Genomic DNA, 18467 nt, shown 5'->3' on the forward strand with positions numbered 1-18467 from the left:
GGCACCATTTCACGGTGGTTCTCCTCCTATCTCCTGGGCCGTTCGCAGTCGGTGTTGACGGGAGGGCAGAGATCCGCCCCGAGGCCTCTCATTTGTGGAGTTCCTCAGGGGTTGGTTCTCTCGCCCCTCCTGTTCAACATCTATATGAAGCCGCTGGGTGAGATCATTCGTGGCTTCTTTTTCTTTCCACCCCGAACCAACCCAGCGATGCCCTCGCCGTGATGTCCTGTTGCCTGGAGGCGGTCCAGGTCTGGATGGGGAGAAACAGGCTTTGTCTCAATCCCGCCAAGACTGAGTGGCTGTTCATATCGGCATCTCGGGTTAACCAGACTATTCCATCTCTAATGATGGGGGGTGAGGTGTTACCCCCCGTTGATAGAGCTTGCAACTTGGGCGTCCTCCTGGATTCATGACTCAATTTTGAAGACCATATAGGAGCCATGACCAGGGGGGCTTTTGCCCAGGTTTGCGACCCTATCTGGACCAAGATGCCCTATGAACAGTCACTCATGCACTCGTGACCTCCCGTTTAGACTACTGCAACACTCTCTACATGGGGCTGCCCTTGAGGACCACTCGGAGGCTTCAGCTGGTGCAGAATGTGGCCGCATGATTTGTGATGGGGGTTTCCCGATACTCCCATGTAACACCTCTACTCCGCGAGCTGCATTGGCTCCCGGTTGCCCTCCGGGTGAGATTCAAGGTGCTGGTGATGACTTATAAAGCCCTAAATGGCTTGGGTCCGGGATATCTGAGGGAACACCTGCTGCCGGCATCAAGCTCCCTTCGTCCAGTGCACTCCCACAGGGAGGGTCTTCTCAGGGTGCCACCGGTAAGAGACTGCCGGGGGATGACACCCAGGGATAGGGCCTTGTCAGTGGGTGCGCCTGCCCTTTGGAACCAGCTGGCAGTGGAGCTTAGGACTACCCCCGACCTCCGTTCATTCCGCCGGGACCTGAAGACTTGGCTCTTCGAGCTCTCTGGCCCAGGCTGAGAATTTTAATTTTAGTTTTAATTTTAATTTTAACTGGGGTTTTACTTATGCAGGGACGAATATATTTTTTTTAATCTGTTTTTAACTTTTGTATTTTTGTTTTTAATCACCCTGTAAACCGCCCTGAGTTCTTCGGGAAAGGGCGGTATATAAATGTAATAAAATAAATAAATAAAATAAATAAATATATTAATTAAAGTATTATTGAGTGTACCTCAGGAATGGTTTCCATATGCAACAGAATGAAAAGACTAAATATGAAACTGAGATGACAAATATTTTTTAATGCTGACTATGCAAAAAGAAACTTTTCCAAAAGTTTTTAAAAAATGAAATGAAATCTCAAAACAAGACCAATTTAAGAAGAAACTTTTTTTCAGATGTTTTGGTTTCCCCAAAAACATTCAGATAGAAATTATCAAGCAGCCAGTTCCAACGGTTGCCTGTTTAGATCAGAAATTATAAATGTGATGCTTTCCAAAGCAGCCTAGTTAACCGTTTAGCTGACAGCATCCAAAGGAAGCAGAAATTCAGAGATAAATAATCAAATTATATAAATGAAAGTGTGATGGTGACTGAGTGTTTTAGGCAGATGGAATTTAGTGGTGAATGTAATATTTATAAAATTTGTGAACACTTTTTTCATAATTTGCTTAGTGCTAGACATGTCATCAGATAAAAACAAGTATTGAGTTTACACCAAATGAAAAATAGGAAATGGAAAAGGATACATATTTTTAAACCTTTCTTGTGTTCATCCATCATAATTCAGAACAGTCACATCTGTCAAAGTAGAGACATGAACTTGCAAAGAGCATATTCTCCCCAGGGCAAAGCATTCCTCTGTATAATTAAGCACATTAATTATACTCTGAAATGACTTGAAGTACTAATATGAAAACATAATAAAATTAATATACTTTATATCCTTTTAAGGAAAGGATTATGAGGATTTTTACACAGCATGGAGAGTTACTGAGGGGGAAAAAACACATAAAATGGATTTAATGAAATGATCCTAGTACATGTTGCTTTGTTAGTCTAAGCCAAGGGTTATTACCACAGGCTGCTGATTCACAAAGATTTATAATTAGAAATTGTTTCAATGTATTTGTTTTCTAATTTGTTTTCTAATACTGCAGTAAGAGGAAATAACAGACTGTACATACAGTATATACCTACTTACAACTTTTCTTTTCTAATAAAAGGAATGCCAAATATGTGGCATGATTCACATAAGAGGATTAATTACTATCATTCTTTATAGATAGTGATTAATCATCATGAGATTTACATTGCTTTTTTCTCATTTCAACCCATCACTTTCAATCTATCCTTATATCCAGTGTAATCAGCAAAAACAATTATTATCCTTTTTTGTCTTTATATAGAGTTAGCTAATCAGATTTTCCCATAACCCTTTGGAATTAACTGGCTAAAATAGTATAAAATTTACTAGATTCCGTAAGCACTATTTTCATTAATCTTGTTTTCATTTTCCCAATTTCACTACCAGAAAAAATATATGCATGCTTAAATTTGCAGATATATAATAATGTGATAATTCATCTCATTACCTGGGTATTATGGGACTTTTTTCAGAAATAGATTATTAGTTACTGAAAGCAAAAAAAGAAAGAATTTTAATTCTACTTAGGAAGACAAGACTTTAGTCCTGTGTCAATCCCTTTAATCTTTATCTGCATTTGTACTACTACACTTGTAAATTTGTGCATGTGCCCTCCCCACACACTAAGAAGCATATTTAAAACATGAAATATATTCATCAACTCATCTGAAACTTCAGATAAAATGGCAGAAAGTAGAAGCAACTTTTATATCCCATGCATTGTAATAGCATTACATTTTATCATTCAGTTGATCTAGTCTATAATTCATACCATTTTCTCCAAATTTGAAGTAAAATTTTCCATCTGAAAATTCAGTTGACACTTCCTTTCCAAAGATCATTTAAAAATGTAATTCTGTTTTAAAATTTTAATGATTATATCCATTCCATTTAGTAAGTTTATAGAAATAAACATTTAGAAGGTCAAGATCAAATAACTTACAAAAATGTTCATATAAAGTGATCCCAGTGTATACTATATATAAAACATGGCTACTACTAATATGCTAGTTCTTCAAATATATGTTTCCTGGTAAAATATATGGGAAAATCCTATTTGTATGTAAATCCGGTTAGGTTTAGTGTTAGGATTTAGGGTTAGGTCTGCATTTCCTGGTAAAATATATGGAAAAATCCCATTAAGGTATAAATCTACTTAGGGTTAGATTAGGCCTCTATGAATTCAGAAAGTAAAATAGACAACACCAATAGATTCATAGCTCATGAGTATGCTTAGGAGGCCTCTCGCGTTTCAAAACATCTTCATTTGCATTTCTTGGTAAAATATATAGAAAAAGGCCTATTGGATAGAAATTCAATTCAATTTAAGGTTAGGGTTAGGCCTTCATGAATTCATCACCATGAACATCACCAATAGATACAATGGTCTCGTACATTTCAAATCTGCTTTATTTGGATTTTCTGGTAAAATACTGTACATGGAAAAATCTTTTTGGAATGTCAACCAACTTTGAATTAGAGTTCTGATTCTGATTTTGGTTCTGGTTGGGTTTAGGTTTAGATTTGGAGTTATAGTTATACCTCCGTCAATTTGGGGAGTAAAATAGATATCACCAATAGATTCATAGAATGTTCATATGCTTCGAAGGCCTCTGATATTTCAAGTCAGTCTTATCTGCACTTCCTGTTCCAATTACTGTAGGGTTAGGCCTCCATGACTTCAGTGACTAAAACTGACATTGCCAATAGATTGTTAGAACATTGGTATGCTTAAGAGGTCTCTCAAATCTTGAGTTTGCATTATCTATGTTTCCTGGTGAAATATTTGTAATTTTGGGGGGAGTAGAATTATTTTGGTGATAAAATCTATAGTGAAAAACTATATTAGAGACAAACGGGCTAGTTCTAGCTACTTTGTCAAGCTGTTTCAGTCTGAAATGTCATTTTGGCAGCATCATCTCAATAAAACTCAGAGTTTACATTCAGTTTCACTTTTTTTAAGATTAAGCTTGCAGATTCATTGATCAGAAAGAGTAAACTACATAGCTTTGAATCATGTTAAAATCACATTAAAATATAAAGTACTATTTCCACATAAGTTTGATATTGTTTACTTGTATCAAGTACTAATGATAAGGACATGCTTTGATAATATTTAGTACAAACAGAAATAATGTTTATGGCCAAAATTTATTTAATATTGACATTAATATAACAATCAGGTGTTAAAATATGCTTATATTAGAGGATATGGGAGTCTTTTATGGAACATTAGGGCAGTTACCCTTTTGAGAAATGCCTGTCATGATTTTTTTCTTGTCCATTTAGGATAGATGAATTCCTAAAATGGAAGAAGAAAAGAAAAAGGACTAAATGTGGAAGAAAATGAAAAGTGGATCTTAAAGTTGGGACAATGATTGTCCTTAGTTAAAAAGCATTCACAAATCTCTTGTATTAGGTAACAAACTGATTCATCTTAGTCAGTGGTAACTGACTAATATCAACATATGAAGAATTAAAACTAATAACTGTATTATCCTCTTAAATGTTATTTTTGTTATTGAATTAAACTATGTTCTTTTAACAAACTTGATTAAAAGTGAAACATCACTGATGCCATTTATGGAATTAATATTAAGTGTGCCTTACAGCCTTTTCCTAAATCTTCCCTTTAAGATATCAAGCTTTATTACCAATGAAAACTGATTTCAATAAGTTACTCTCAGTTAAGATTATATACATAGATTCAGAAAGATTGTTCTAGCTTAAAAAATCTCCTTTGTGAGACTATTTTTTTTCTTTTTAGATCACCTTATTTCCATGTAGTTGTTGGAAAATATATTTGTAATAAAACAATCATACAAATGTTATACTCATACCTCTGCCATATATGCTTCTTAAACCATGTTGTCAGGTGAAACAGAGGTCTCCCTTTTTGGCACAATTTGGGGACTAATTAAAATATAAGAATGAAATGTAGTGAAAAAGACCTGGTAAAAAATAATGCAAATTGTTTTATGGGAGTTCATGGATCTGAATGTATGTGTATTACTGGTCATGCTGACCCTTCCTCATTTAACGGCCAGAAGGCTCAAATCTAGGAAACTCTTGCTGGTACTTGCATGACATCTGCTCAATAACTTTGACATTGATTCCCAATGGAAAGCCAAATGAGTTGCTCAACATCCAGACATAGGAAGACATATAAATGACCCCACACAAAAAGTGCCAGGCTTTGAACTATCATGCCAGCAGTGGACAGTCCTGAATAGGATTTGTACCTTACATGGTGTCTGTCAGGAGTCACTCTGTAAATCAGGCGTGGTATCCTCCCCTCAGTGTGACTGTGGGATGCCATATCAAACTGTAAATCACATTGTGACCAGCTGTAAGCTAAGGCCATGTACTGGTCCAGTATCTGATTTTTTTTTCATATAAACAATGCAGCTCTTCAGTGGTTATATGGCCTAGACATTGGTATCTGAATATAGATCTTTTTAACATCCATATTTTACTGTATTTTTAACCTAAGCAAAATGTTAATATGTATTGAATGTCCATGTATGATATGCCATATGCTAAATAAATAGTAGCCATATGGTGCTAATAGCATTGTTTGATTTGATTCTGTTACGGGGGCTGTGGGTTTCTATGTTGTGAAATTTTAGTGTTGTAAGCCCCCTGAATCACCTGTCCATGAATTGGGTGGCCATATACATTTATTTAATAAGTAGATAAATTTAAAATATAGTCGGGGTATGTTTGTAAAAAAGAGAGATTGAGAGAAAAAAATCAATAACAATTCAGTGTATAGGAAGAAAAGGAGAAATCTTTGTTTTCCTTGAATAAGGGGGGTATTTTTCCCCCATGTTGGTAGGATTGATTCTTACTGAATTCCTGACGGAGAGAACAGTCTTAAATGTCCACTTCTTGCACATTGTAATACTTTTCATCCTTTTTCACCCAATATTAAATTTTAATAAGTTAAAATTTCACTTAGATCAACATAACATACATGAAATGTTAATGGTGTTCTGAATATGAATGACTTCAATCCCAAGATGATATTGTTATGAAAGAAAAGAGTCCCAGTGTTTTTAATATCTGCAAAAGCCATTATGATTCTCTCTCAAGTCTATCAAATCCTACTATAGATTTGCATTTTTCTTGTTGAGAAAAGAATTCAGACACTAGAAATGTCTGGCTAGTAAATTCAGAAATACAAGGAATATAAAAAAATTTAAGTTCACTCATGACGAGAACAGCCATGTGTTAATATAGACAAATATGCATGCATTCTAGCTTATGTTCTTTCTTATATTCTCTTGCAATATCTGATCACCATTTGCTACCTTCTCAGTCAACTGGCAAGCAAACTTAATGGGAAAAGCCAAATTTTCTTAACCAGGTGATTTGCTTAGTGACCGTGGTGGTTCATTTAATGACAGTGAGAAAGAAACATCCTAAAGTGGGTGTGATCATGTGATGACTCACTTAATGGCTGCATCATTCAGCAACAGACATTCCAGTCCCAATTTTGGTTGTACATCAGTACACTTACTGCAGTACACACACATGTATGAGTTGCATTTTTCACAATACTGATGTGGAGTGATTAGAACAAGCACATTAGTCATTTTCATTACCGGACAAAAATCTGAAGGAGGCATCCATAAACAGAAATAACCAAGTCCTTTCCATTTGTTGTGCATGTGAGGGAAGTGAGGAGCACAGTGAACACATAACACTTCTTCTTTTGTCCTTACCCAGTTGTGATAAATCTTTTTTCATTGCCAACATGACAAAAAGGGATTTTTATTAATGAAAAACTTTGTGCAACAGAGTTGAAGTTTTAATCTTAGGCAGCTTTTACAAAGAACATCTATATTGCGTTTTTATCAATTCTCATGCCTTGTGTTCTATTGCTGAGTCTGAAGCCCTGGAATGTAATGAGATCATCAGCCACTGACTCGAGAGATTTCCATGTTTTTTCAAACTTTCCAGCTAAATGCTTTTTTCATTCTAGCATTTCTTAAAGAGCAATGCTGTGTAACAGTTCACAATTGTTCCAATATATAAATAAAACACCAAATTAGAATAATGCAGTGGCCAACCACTTCCATTAGACAGATGCTGCCTAGTTTATTGCTGTTTTTCTTTTTTCTTTTTTTAAAAAGCAGCATGATTAGATAAAGCACACAAATTACCCTCATTACCTTTGAGTTGTAACAACCAGCCCTGTATTCATGATAAAGATGTATATAGAAGAAAAAGAGCCTTGGTGGAGCAGTGGGCTAATGCCTCCTTAAGTTACACCAGCTGCCTGCAATTAGTGCAGGTTCGCATCCCACCAGGCTCAAGGTTGACTCAGCCTTCCATCCTTCTGAGGTAGGTAAAATGAGGACCCAGATTGTTGGGGGCAATTAAGCTGACTTTGTAATAATGCCGCTTGGGGTGTGTGTGAAAGCCCCAATAAGCAGGCATATACATAGAATGAAGGCTACTGCTAAGCTTGTAAGCCGCCCTGAGTCTTCGGAGAAGGGCGGGATATAAATGGAATTAAAGTAAAAATAAATAAATAAAATCAATTCCAGATTTTGTCCTTTTATATTTCAAAGCTCAGCTTCTTCAGAAATATTTCTTCTTCTTCAGTCCATATATCATTTCATTTTGCTCTATCTGTTTATATTCATCCATCTATCCAAAATTTGAACAAAGCATATTCAATAAGTGGCCTCTCCACTTTAGGGAAAAAATAAGGCTAACTGTAATCCTTATTCTAATCACTGTAATATGGACAATGTTCCATAGACCCATTTTGTGTATGTGCATGTAAGCCCAGGTAGACATTAGTTTTGAGAAGCTGGAATATAAACAACATTATGGTAATGCCATTATGAAACGAACCATGCATATTTCAGTGGTTTGGAACAGTTTGCCACACACAATGAAAACAACACACAAATACTTTATTTTGTCTTGAAAATGGCTTTTAAAAATGTTTGGGATAATCATGGAAAGCTGTAATAGTAATTTTCCAGTCTCATTTATAGTTAGGTGGAATTAATATGGAGCTTTTTTTTTATTTTGATAGGCTTTTCCTCAGATTTCTTTCCACTGGAGTTGAATGGCCATTTATAAGGTAAGCTGTCACAGACTCACTCAATGGCTATCTATTTCATTTCTTCTTTTCAATTTCCACAAAATCTGCCACATAGAGGAATAGTTAAGAAAAGCATGTGCATATTTAACATACAGCAATTGACCAGTACTATTGATATCAGCTCAAAATGTGTCAATAGCATAAATTCAGGTCAATTTTGGTCACCATATCACAAAAAACGATGTTGAGAGTCTGGAAAAAATTCAGACAAGAGCAACTAAGATGATCAAAGGCCTGGAGACCAAAATGTACGAAGAATGGCTGTGGAACTTGGGTTTGGCCAGTCTGAAGAAAAGAAGAAATAGGGGAGATATGATAACAGTATTCAAGTATTTGAGGGGCTGTGTCACAAAGAAGAGGGGGTCAGATTGATCACCAGAGCACCAGAGGGAAGGATGAGAAACATGGTTGGAAGCAGATCAAAGAGAGAAGCAACCTGGAATTAAGGAGAAACTTCCTAACAGTGAGGGCAATCAACCAGTGGAACAGCTTACCCCAAGAAATGGTGGGTGCTCCATCACTGGAAGTTTTTAAAAAGAGACTGTCCAGTCTGTCTGAGATGATATAGGTCCTCCTGCTTGAGCAGGGAGTTGGACTAGAAGACCTCCAAGGTCCCTTGGAATGTGTTGGAATCTCCTGAACAGCATCTCCAACAGTAAAGCAATTGAAACTTTTATAAACATTCTGTGAGGTTTCCATGTAGTTTTTTTTATAACGTAGGAATTTAATTTTATAGTATTAAATTAATCTTCTGTGGGTTTACTAGGACAGATATTTGAACATTGAAATTCTGAAAAATGAGATAATAGAGGCCCAAACAAAAATAATACCACAGAGAGAGAGAAACAAGAGACACCAGAGGAAACCAGCATGATTGCAGAAAGAACTCCCTGACAAACTGAGAGATAAAAAAAATGGAAAGACGGACACAAAACTAAAACAGAATTCCAGCAAAAGGTCCAAATCTGCAAGAGCAGAGTCAGGAAGGCCAAGGCTCAGAGTGAACTAAGACTTGCAACAAATGCCAAAAATAACAAAAAGGTTTCTTTCCATACGTAAGGACCAAGAAGAAAGTCAAGAAAATAGTTAGTTCACTACTGGGAGAAGATGGCAAGAAGGTGACAGGCAGCAGGAAAAAGCAGAACTCTTACGATAATTCCTTTTTTGCATCTATCTTCATGCAAAAGGAAAAAAAAATAGTCCAACCTATCAAAAGTAGCACTGTGGGAGACAAAACATGAATGGAGATCAGGATAGGCAAGGATTTGGTAAAAGATGCAGGATAGACAGTACTAACACCAGATACATTTGCAGTTGACAAACCAATCACACCCAATGTGCAGTCCTCAGTAGAACACATCTACATAGAGGGAAGCATGAAGTGGGGTACCTCAAGGTTCTGCCTTGGGTCTAGTGCTTTTCAATATTTTCATAAATGACCTAAATGAAAGAATTAATGTAACGGTCATCAAATTTGCAGGTGACACTTACCTGCAAACCTGGGGGGAAATGCTAACATATTAGACTCAGTATTCAGAAGGATCTTGTCAGCCTTCACCATTGGACATTATCCAACAAGATGCACTTCAGTGGTGAGAAAAGAAAGGTCCTGCACTTAGATAGGAAAAACCAAATGCACAATTATAAGATAGACACTACGTGGCTCAATAATAGTGGCTGTGAGAGGGATCTAGGTGGGCCACCACTTAAGTAGGAATCAGCAGTTGCTGCCAAAAAAAGCCAATGCAGTCCTTGACTAAATCAACAAAGGGATAATATTAAGATCATGGGAAGTGATAGTACTACTCTACAATACACTAGTGAAGCCACACTTGGAATACTGTGTTCAATTCTAATCACATGTGGTATATTATTTTCAGAAACAAATATAAACATGGTAGAAATATTACAGGTCAGAATCAGTGCCACAATAAGGGTAAGAATGTGTTCATTTTTTTTAAATTCAGATATTCAGATATATAGAAAAATGCAAGTTATAACCTTCATACTCCTATGAATCATGTTTTGTAAGTAAAACATAAGCCCTTTGTTATTAAAGCAGAATTAATGGGAGAATGCATACCCCCTGCAACTTGGCTCAATGTTTTATAAGCAATATGTCAGTTTACTGCCCTTTTAGAAAAGTGGAAAAGTGCTTTATCTCTATGGTAAAATAAGTCCCTGGGGAATAGAAATGAAAGAGAAGACTAAGGAGAACATTCTCAGGGTACGGAGGGTATGATCTGAAAATGAACTCTTTGTACCTTCTTTCAGAGTCTGAAAAAGTCTCATTGAACATCGTAGAAGTAGAAGAGACACAGATGCATTTGAAATCTCTGGAAATCTGGACTGATTCTGAAATTTGATATTTTACTTGAGCAATAAAAATAGTTTTCTGGTTTTCTGAAAAAGCTTTATCAGCAAAGTATTTGTCAGTATGGCTTTGAAGATACAACATGCAAATTAGGAGTTAATAAAGCACTACAAACTTCTAGTAAGTTACATGCAGAATTATCAGAATGGAAAAGAGAGAGATGAAATACTTTCTGCAAAAATCTGATATAGGCCTTCCCTTTTTAAAATTAAACAAAACACCTGAATAAGCACTTTTTACTTGAAATCTGTAATTGATTTCTAAGGCTGGCAGCTGAGACCAGCCCATCCACTCAAAACACACCCCCACCCAATCAGAACACCCTCACCATTCAAAACACACTCCCACCCAATCAGAACACACTTAATCCCCCACCCAATCAGAGCACACCTCCACCCACAGAACACACCCCCTCTGGCAGTTTAAAAAAGAGGAACAAACAGCCACATGCTTCTCCCAGAAGAAGGAAGCAGAAGCCACCAGCCTGATGATGACAGATGGGATTCCATCGAAACGTCGCTCCTACACCTTTAGTTCTACGCGGGAAAAACCCCGAATAACCAAAGATCCATATATATATATATATATATATATATATATATATATATATATATATATATATGTGTGTGTGTGTGTGTGTGTGTGTGTGTGTGTGTGTGTGTGTGTGTGTGTGTAAATTACTAACAAAGAATTAAAGGGAAACTGAGATGCATTTCTGACTTGTTAGTCGTCATCAGCCAGCTATACCCATCTGAGATTCGAACCATTCGAAGATTCGAAGATGGGTATAGCTGGCTGATGACGACTAACAAGTCAGAAATGCATCTCAGTTTCCCTTTAATTCTTTGTTAGTAATTTACACAAATATATGAATTGTCCGGTGTGACTACTGCCTGTTCGATAGCCTTCAAGATAGGCTGAAAACAGGAAATAAAGATTTGCTCCATGTTTGGGGCCTAGCAAGGTAATCTAAATAGTTAACATTTGAAACATATATATATATATATATATATATATATATATATATATATATATATATATATATATATATATATATATATATATATATATATATATATATATATATATATATATATATATATATATATATTTGTTTTCGTAGATTCTCGCAGGTGTCTGTATGTGTAGATCTAGAGTCTCGGGTTTCTTCCCGCGTTCCTTTCATCTTCAGAAAGTTGTGGCGACATTTCGACGAAATCCCATCCGTCATCATCAGGCCGGAGTGTTCCTCCTGCTGCTTCCAGGAGCAATGCGTGGTCTGGCTGTTCCTTTCCTTCCAACTGCCAGTGGGGCTGTGTTCTGACTGGGTGGAGGCGTGGTTGTCTTCTGATTGAGTGGAGGCGTGGCTGTCTTCTGATTGGGTGGATGCGTGGTTGTCTTCTGATTGGTTGGAGGCGTGGCTGTCTTCTGATTGGGTGGGGTGTGTTCTGAATGGGTGGGGTTTTTTGTTGTGTTGTAATATCCTGAGTGTTGTGATTTGGTGTCCTGAGGAGTGGGCTGTGTAGTGGCCTCCAGAGCCTTGGCCCGGCTCCGAGTTCGAGGACCTGCTATGTATCTCTGGTATGGGTCAGTCAGGTTCGTGTGTGCGTTCTTCTGCTTGGGTGATGGCACTTTTGCTTGACTTGTTCTGTCTTCTGTGTGGGAGAGTTTTTGTTCTGGGTGTGGATGAGTCTTGCTGGGGCTGGTGGCATTTGGGGTTGTTTGTTGGTTTTTTAAATCCTTGTTTGCTGAAATTCGTTTCTCTATCAATGCTGGTTTCCAAATGGCATGTAGGCGGGAGGTGTCGTCTCGCTTGTTCATACTGTCTGGGTGTTTTTTCTATTTCAATGGCTTCTCTGATTATTCTGCTATTGAGATGTTCTATTTTGGCGATTGTTTTTGTACCTTCAAAATTGATGTTGTGTCCCGTAGTGTTTATGTGTTGTACTAGTGAAGATGTGTGATCTTTCTTCTGTACTGAGTTCTTATGTTCTTCTACACGTACCTCTATTCTTCTGTTCAACTTTCTGAAGATGAAAGGAACGCGGGAAGAAACCCGAGACTCTAGATCTACATATATATATGTATATGTATATGTATATGTATATGTATATGTATATGTATATGTATATGTATATGTATATGTATATGTATATGTATATGTATATGTATATGTATATGTATATATGTATATATGTATATATGTATATACACATACATATATATACATATATGTATATGGATCCTTGGTTTTTCGGGTTTTTCCCCGCGTAGAATTAAATTAAATTATATATATACATATATACATATATAAACACACATATATATACATATATATATATTGTCAACTCCTCGTCTTCGCCGGATCGACAAGCCCACAGGAAAAACCACGACGAAGTACGGATGACTGGAAAGAGTACCTTTAATAGCAGGACCTCTATACCTTAACAAAGTCAGCGTTGAGAGCCACATGCTCTCAACGCACCTTTTATTCCGAACCTGTAACTAGGTAGCAGCCCCACCCCTAGACCCCACCCCTCCCCCGTGCAGACCAGCATCCGCCTGGCCTGCGTAAATACTCCACCCCCCTACTCCTTCAACCCACGCCCAGCTCCCTCCACCAGCACCGTGCTTCCCAGCGTGAAGGTATGTACAAGCCCACCCCCCTCCTAACATCCTGAGCGTGCTCCCCGCCACCACTGCATCTCCCCGCGCCACACCCATGACCCCCTGGCAGCCCCCAACGTCCGTAGCTGTTCCGGGCCGTCGCTCAGCTGACCGAGCTGCGCGACTATCAGCGGGCATCCCTGGTCGCCCCTCAGTTTCTGCCCGCGCGGACCATCTCCCGGCTGGCTGCCCCGGCGTCGCCTTCCTGTAGCCACTCACGACCGCCCTCAGCCACCTCTCAGATCGCGGCACGCCCGCGGGTCCGGCGCTCGCCCACCAGACAGCCGGAGGGTGTGGGTGCGGCTGGGCTCTCGGCATCGCACGGCTACTCGCCCGCCGAACAGCTGGGGAGCTTGGGAGCGGCCGGGCTTTCGGCGACGTGCGGCTGCTCGCCCGCCGAACAGCTGGGGAGCTTGGGAGCGGCTGGGCTTTCGGCGACGTGCGGCAACTCGCCCGCCGGACAGCTGACGAGTGTGGGCGTGGCCGCTGCTGTTGCTGAGGGCTGCGGGCCGAATCCCCCTCCCGGCAAGTTTGTCGAACCCGAAGGGCTCGACAGTCGGCCCCTCCTACCAAGGCTCCTCCTGGAAGGCAAGATATAGAAGTCAGACAAGCACTAAGGAGAGCGGCAGTTTCCCCTCTACCCCCTCCCGAGGGTTTACCAGGGTGCTTCTGGTGGAACGCCTTAACCAATCTAGGGGCCTAAACGTTTGACTCCGCCACCCAGGATGCCTCAGTAATCGGGTATCCTTTCCACAGCACCAGGTATTGCAATTGCCCTCTCCACATCCTGGAGTCTAGGACTTCTTGTACCTCATATTGCCCATCACCCACAGGCCCCGGCCCGACTGGCTCCCCCCGAACAGGAACAGGGGCTGGTTTCAGCAAGCTGCCGTGGAACACGGGATGCACTTTGCCCAGAAATTTAGGCAGCCAAAGGCGCACCGTGACCGGATTAATGATGTGGGTTACCTGGAAGGGGCCTATGTACTTAGGGCCCAGCTTCTTACTAGGTATTTGTAATCTCAGGTATTTTGTAGATAAGTACACCCAGTCCCCAACCCCTGGGGTGTAGAACGGTTGGCGCTTCTTATCCGCTTGGGCTTTTACAATACTGGCTTGCTTGTTTAGAGCCTGTTTGGTCGCCGCCCATGCTTTTCTGACTTGTAGCATCCACTCCTGGGGTTGACAAGGGGAGGCCGATCCCTGGTCACACTCGGGAACAGGAGGGAAGTCGTAGCCAGACACCACTGTGTACGGTGGGAGACCAGTACTGCTGTGCACAGCGTTGTTGTGGGCGATTTCTGCAAACGCCAATAGGTCAGCCCAGTCTGCCTGCTGGTACGAGACATAACTGCGTAGGTATTGCTCCACCGCCGCGTTGGCCCGTTCTGCCGCGCCGTTTGTGCAGGGATGATACCCCGAGCTTAGTCCCTGGGATGACCCGATGAACTGGAGGAATTCACGCCAGAACCTGGCGGTAAACTGTACCCCTCGGTCCAAGATAATACGTCTAGGCGCCCCGTGTAAACGGTACACGTGGGTTATAAAAAGCCAGGCCAGACGCCGGGCCGAGGGTAAGCCCCTTAACGGAACAAAATGGGCCTGTTTGGAAAACAGGTCAACTATGGTCCAGATGACGGTGTATCCCCGACTCTCTGGTAGGTCTACGATGAAATCCATCCCAATGTCCTGCCATGGCCGGTAGGGGTCCGCCACCGTCTGTAACAGCCCTGCCGGCTTCCCAGTCTGGGTTTTGGCCATGGCACAGGTGCGGCAGCGCTGGACATACTCTTTGACCTGCCGCCTCATCCCGGGCCACCAGAACTGACGTCTAGCGAGGTGCAGTGTTTTCAGGAACCCGAGGTGGCCGGCCTGCTTGGCATCATGACACCTATAAAGCACAGTGTTTCGCAGGGTTTCTGGCACATATATCTTACTCCCATACCAGGCCAGGTCGTCCCGTCGTGTTAGAAGCCGCGAGTGCTGCCGTAGCCAGCCATCTCCCTCCAGGGCTTTTTTCAGCTGCGGTACCAATTCATCCGTAATCCTGTTCTGTACGGCCTGTACCTTCTCTGGGCCGAGAGGAGGGATAAGAGCTTGCACCACCTCCTCCCGCTGGTTGTCATACTGCGGAAGCCGAGAGAGGGCATCCGCCAGGAAATTCTTCCCCCCTGGGACATATTTCAGGGTAAATCTAAACCGCCTGAAGTACAGGGCCCACCGTACATGCTTAGGGGCCAACTAATTGCAGGGGGGATTGCAGGGCTTCTAAATTCCTATGGTCCGTCCATACTTTGAAGGGTTTTTCTGCCCCCTCTAGAAGATGCCGCCACGTCTCCAACGCCCACCGAACGGCGTAGGCCTCCTTCTCCCAGATAGCCCAGGCGCGTTTGGTGGTTGATAGCTTTTTGGACGCGTAAGCACAAGGTTGCAACGCGCCTTTACTGTTGTGCTGCAAAAGGACAGCTCCAACTGCCACGTCGCTAGCATCTACGTGCACAACGTATGGCGCTGCTGGGTCAGGGTGCAGGAGTATGGGCTCTCGGGTGAACAGACCTTTTAAGGACTCGAAGGCCCGTTGACAGTCTATGGTCCACGATACCCACAACCCTGGCCGTGGTTTCACCGCCAACTTCTTGGTTTTTAGCAAGTCTGTTAATGGAAGAGCCACTGCAGCAAATGATGGTATAAATTGGCGGTAAAAATTGGCAAACCCCAGGAAGCTCTGTAGCTGCCGTCTGGTCCCCGGGGCTTGCCACTGCAGTATAGCCTCCACTTTCTTTGGATCCATTGCAATCCCTGCCGCCGAGACCCGATAGCCTAAGTAGTCCAGTCGAGACGCGTGAAATTCACATTTTGACAATTTCACGTACAATCGTGCTTCTAGGAGTTTCCGCAGAACTTGGCGCACAAGGGCAATGTGTTGGTCCATGGTCTCCGTATAAATAAGGATGTCGTCAAGATACACGAGCACCCCCCTGTATAAATGCTCGTGCAAAACTTGATTTATTAGTTGCATGAATACGGCGGGGGCCCCCTGGAGACCGAATGGCATTACGCGAAATTGGTAGCTGCCCAATGGGCAGTTAAACGCTGTTTTCCACTCGTCTCCTCTCTTGATTCGCACCCGATAATAGGCTTCGCGTAAGTCCAAGCGGGTAAACACCCTCCCCTTAGCCAGGTGGGACAACATGTCTTTCATTAGGGGCAGCGGATACAAATGTTCAACACACACTGCGTTGACCCCCCGGTAGTCCACACAAAGACGCAGGCCCCCATCTTTCTTTTCCCTGAAAAGAACTGGTGCTGCCATCCGCGAGCGAGCTGGTTGTATGAACCCCCGTGCGAGGTTCTTGTCAATGTAGTTTCGGAGTTCTGTCATCTCCCGTGGGGTCATGGCATACATCCGGGGCTTAGGAAGTTTGACCCCCGGCTCCAGCTCGATCGCGCAGTCCGTCGGTCGATGGGGAGGCAGGAGGTCGCATTCCTGCTCGCTGAACACTTCGAGGAATTCGGCGTACTCTGGCGGTACGTGTACTTCTGCCCCAGCCCTGCACCTCTCCTCCGGCTTCCCTGGCGGGCCAGACGGCCCTGGCTGCTCATGATCAGGGGTCTGTGGCCCAACCCCTAGGCGGAGGTGTCGACAACCCCCCTCCCACCAGATGGTCGGGCCCCACCTGTCCAGCCACGTTAGCCCCAGAATCACCTCCTCCGTCATGGAGGGCACCACGATGAACCGTAACCGTTCCCAGTGTTCCCCCATATCCAGCCGCACGAGTTCTGTGACATGGGTGATAGGTACCCCCCCAGAAGGGACCCATCCACCTGCTGGAACCGTATTGGATTCCTTAGCCGTATCACCCTAACACCCAGTTTAGCCACCACCTTCCGGCTGATTAGACACCTCGTGCTGCCCGAATCAATCAAAGCCTTAACCTCCACCACCTCCCCCATGGCGGGGTTTGTTAACGTAACCGGGACTGCAAATGGGCTAACCGAGGCACTTACCATGGGGTCCTCCTCTGGTCTCTCCCCATGCCCGTACAACTCCACGTCTACATTGATGCCACTGTCCCCTTCCGTCTGGCCGTTTCCTCCTGGTGTTAACTCCACGGCCTGCCGAGAAGCCCGGGAACGCTCTGCAAAGCGGCCGGGGGTTGTGCTCCTTGCCGGGGTTGCTGTCGTGACCACCCGGGATGCAGGTATTGGGCAGGCAGCCACGCGGTGCCCTGGCTGATCGCACCTGAAGCACCGCAAAACGGACCGCGGGGGCTGGGCGGTAGGACCCAGCGACGAAGACGACGGCTTCTGCACCTGCCCCTGTGCCCTTGGCGGGACCTGACGGGAGTCTCCTACGGGCCGTACACGACGTTGACAACTCCGTAAGGCCACATCCAGCTCAACTGCAACCCGCAGCCAGTCTTGAAGCCTGGAAGGGATTCCCCGGACAATACAAGCCCGTAGGAGGTGATCATCCAGACCGGCCCGGAATTGGTGAACCAGCATCCTCTCTGGCCAGGAACTGAGCCTGCCGGCCACTTCACGGAAGTCCTGCACATAGACTGTAGCTGGACGGCCGTTCTGCTGCAGGCCAACGATCTCAGCCTCCACTCGATGCGTGCGCGTCACATCCTCGAAGCGTATTTGCAGAGCTTCGAGGAAAAGGCCAACGTCCCCCAATTCGCGGGCACGGTCGCCGTAGAGGTTCGCCACCCAAGCCGCCGCCTCCCCTTGCAATGCCGTAGTGACGGCCATCACCATCCCCCACTGGGATGTATACAAAGGACCATACTGGTCCAGATGGTGAATGGCTTGTCCAAGAAACAGGGCCAAACGATCAGGGTTGCCATCAAAGGTTACGGGCAGCGGTGGTGGGCCCCAACCCGCAGGCCCTCCCCAAGGACCTGCCGGGCCTCCCAGCCCCTGTGCAACCCCTGGTTGTTGCCACCCTAGTACTCCTGCGGGTACAGCACCCCCCGGTCTTGTTCTACCAGGTCCTGGGGGCCCCAAGTCAGGAGCAGCCGCCGGTCCTGACAGCGGAAGGCCCGGGACCTGTGGGGTACCAGGAGCCTGCGGGGCCCGGAAGCGGGGACTCGCCAAGCGGAACTGGGTTTGGCTTCTGCGCTCCTGGTCGGCCCTGGTTTGTGTCCATCTACCGGTCTCCAGGTCGCTGTCACTA

General features: G+C 43.2%; 1 protein-coding gene across 1 annotated transcript; it reads right to left on the bottom strand.

Moving 5' to 3' along the window:
* Positions 1-13641: 13641 nt before the first annotated feature.
* LOC310642926 (uncharacterized protein) lies at positions 13642-17821 on the bottom strand. Its single transcript, XM_083366903.1, has 2 exons — positions 17297-17821; positions 13642-13869 (listed from the first exon to the last, which is right to left on the bottom strand). Exons 1-2 carry the CDS (start codon positions 17792-17794, stop codon positions 13855-13857), a joined length of 513 nt encoding a protein of 170 aa, XP_083223029.1. The 5' UTR covers positions 17795-17821; the 3' UTR covers positions 13642-13854.
* Positions 17822-18467: the final 646 nt, after the last annotated feature.

Source organism: Vipera ursinii, assembly GCF_947247035.1.
Source record: "Vipera ursinii genome assembly, chromosome: 7".
Classification (NCBI taxonomy): domain Eukaryota; kingdom Metazoa; phylum Chordata; class Lepidosauria; order Squamata; family Viperidae; genus Vipera; species Vipera ursinii.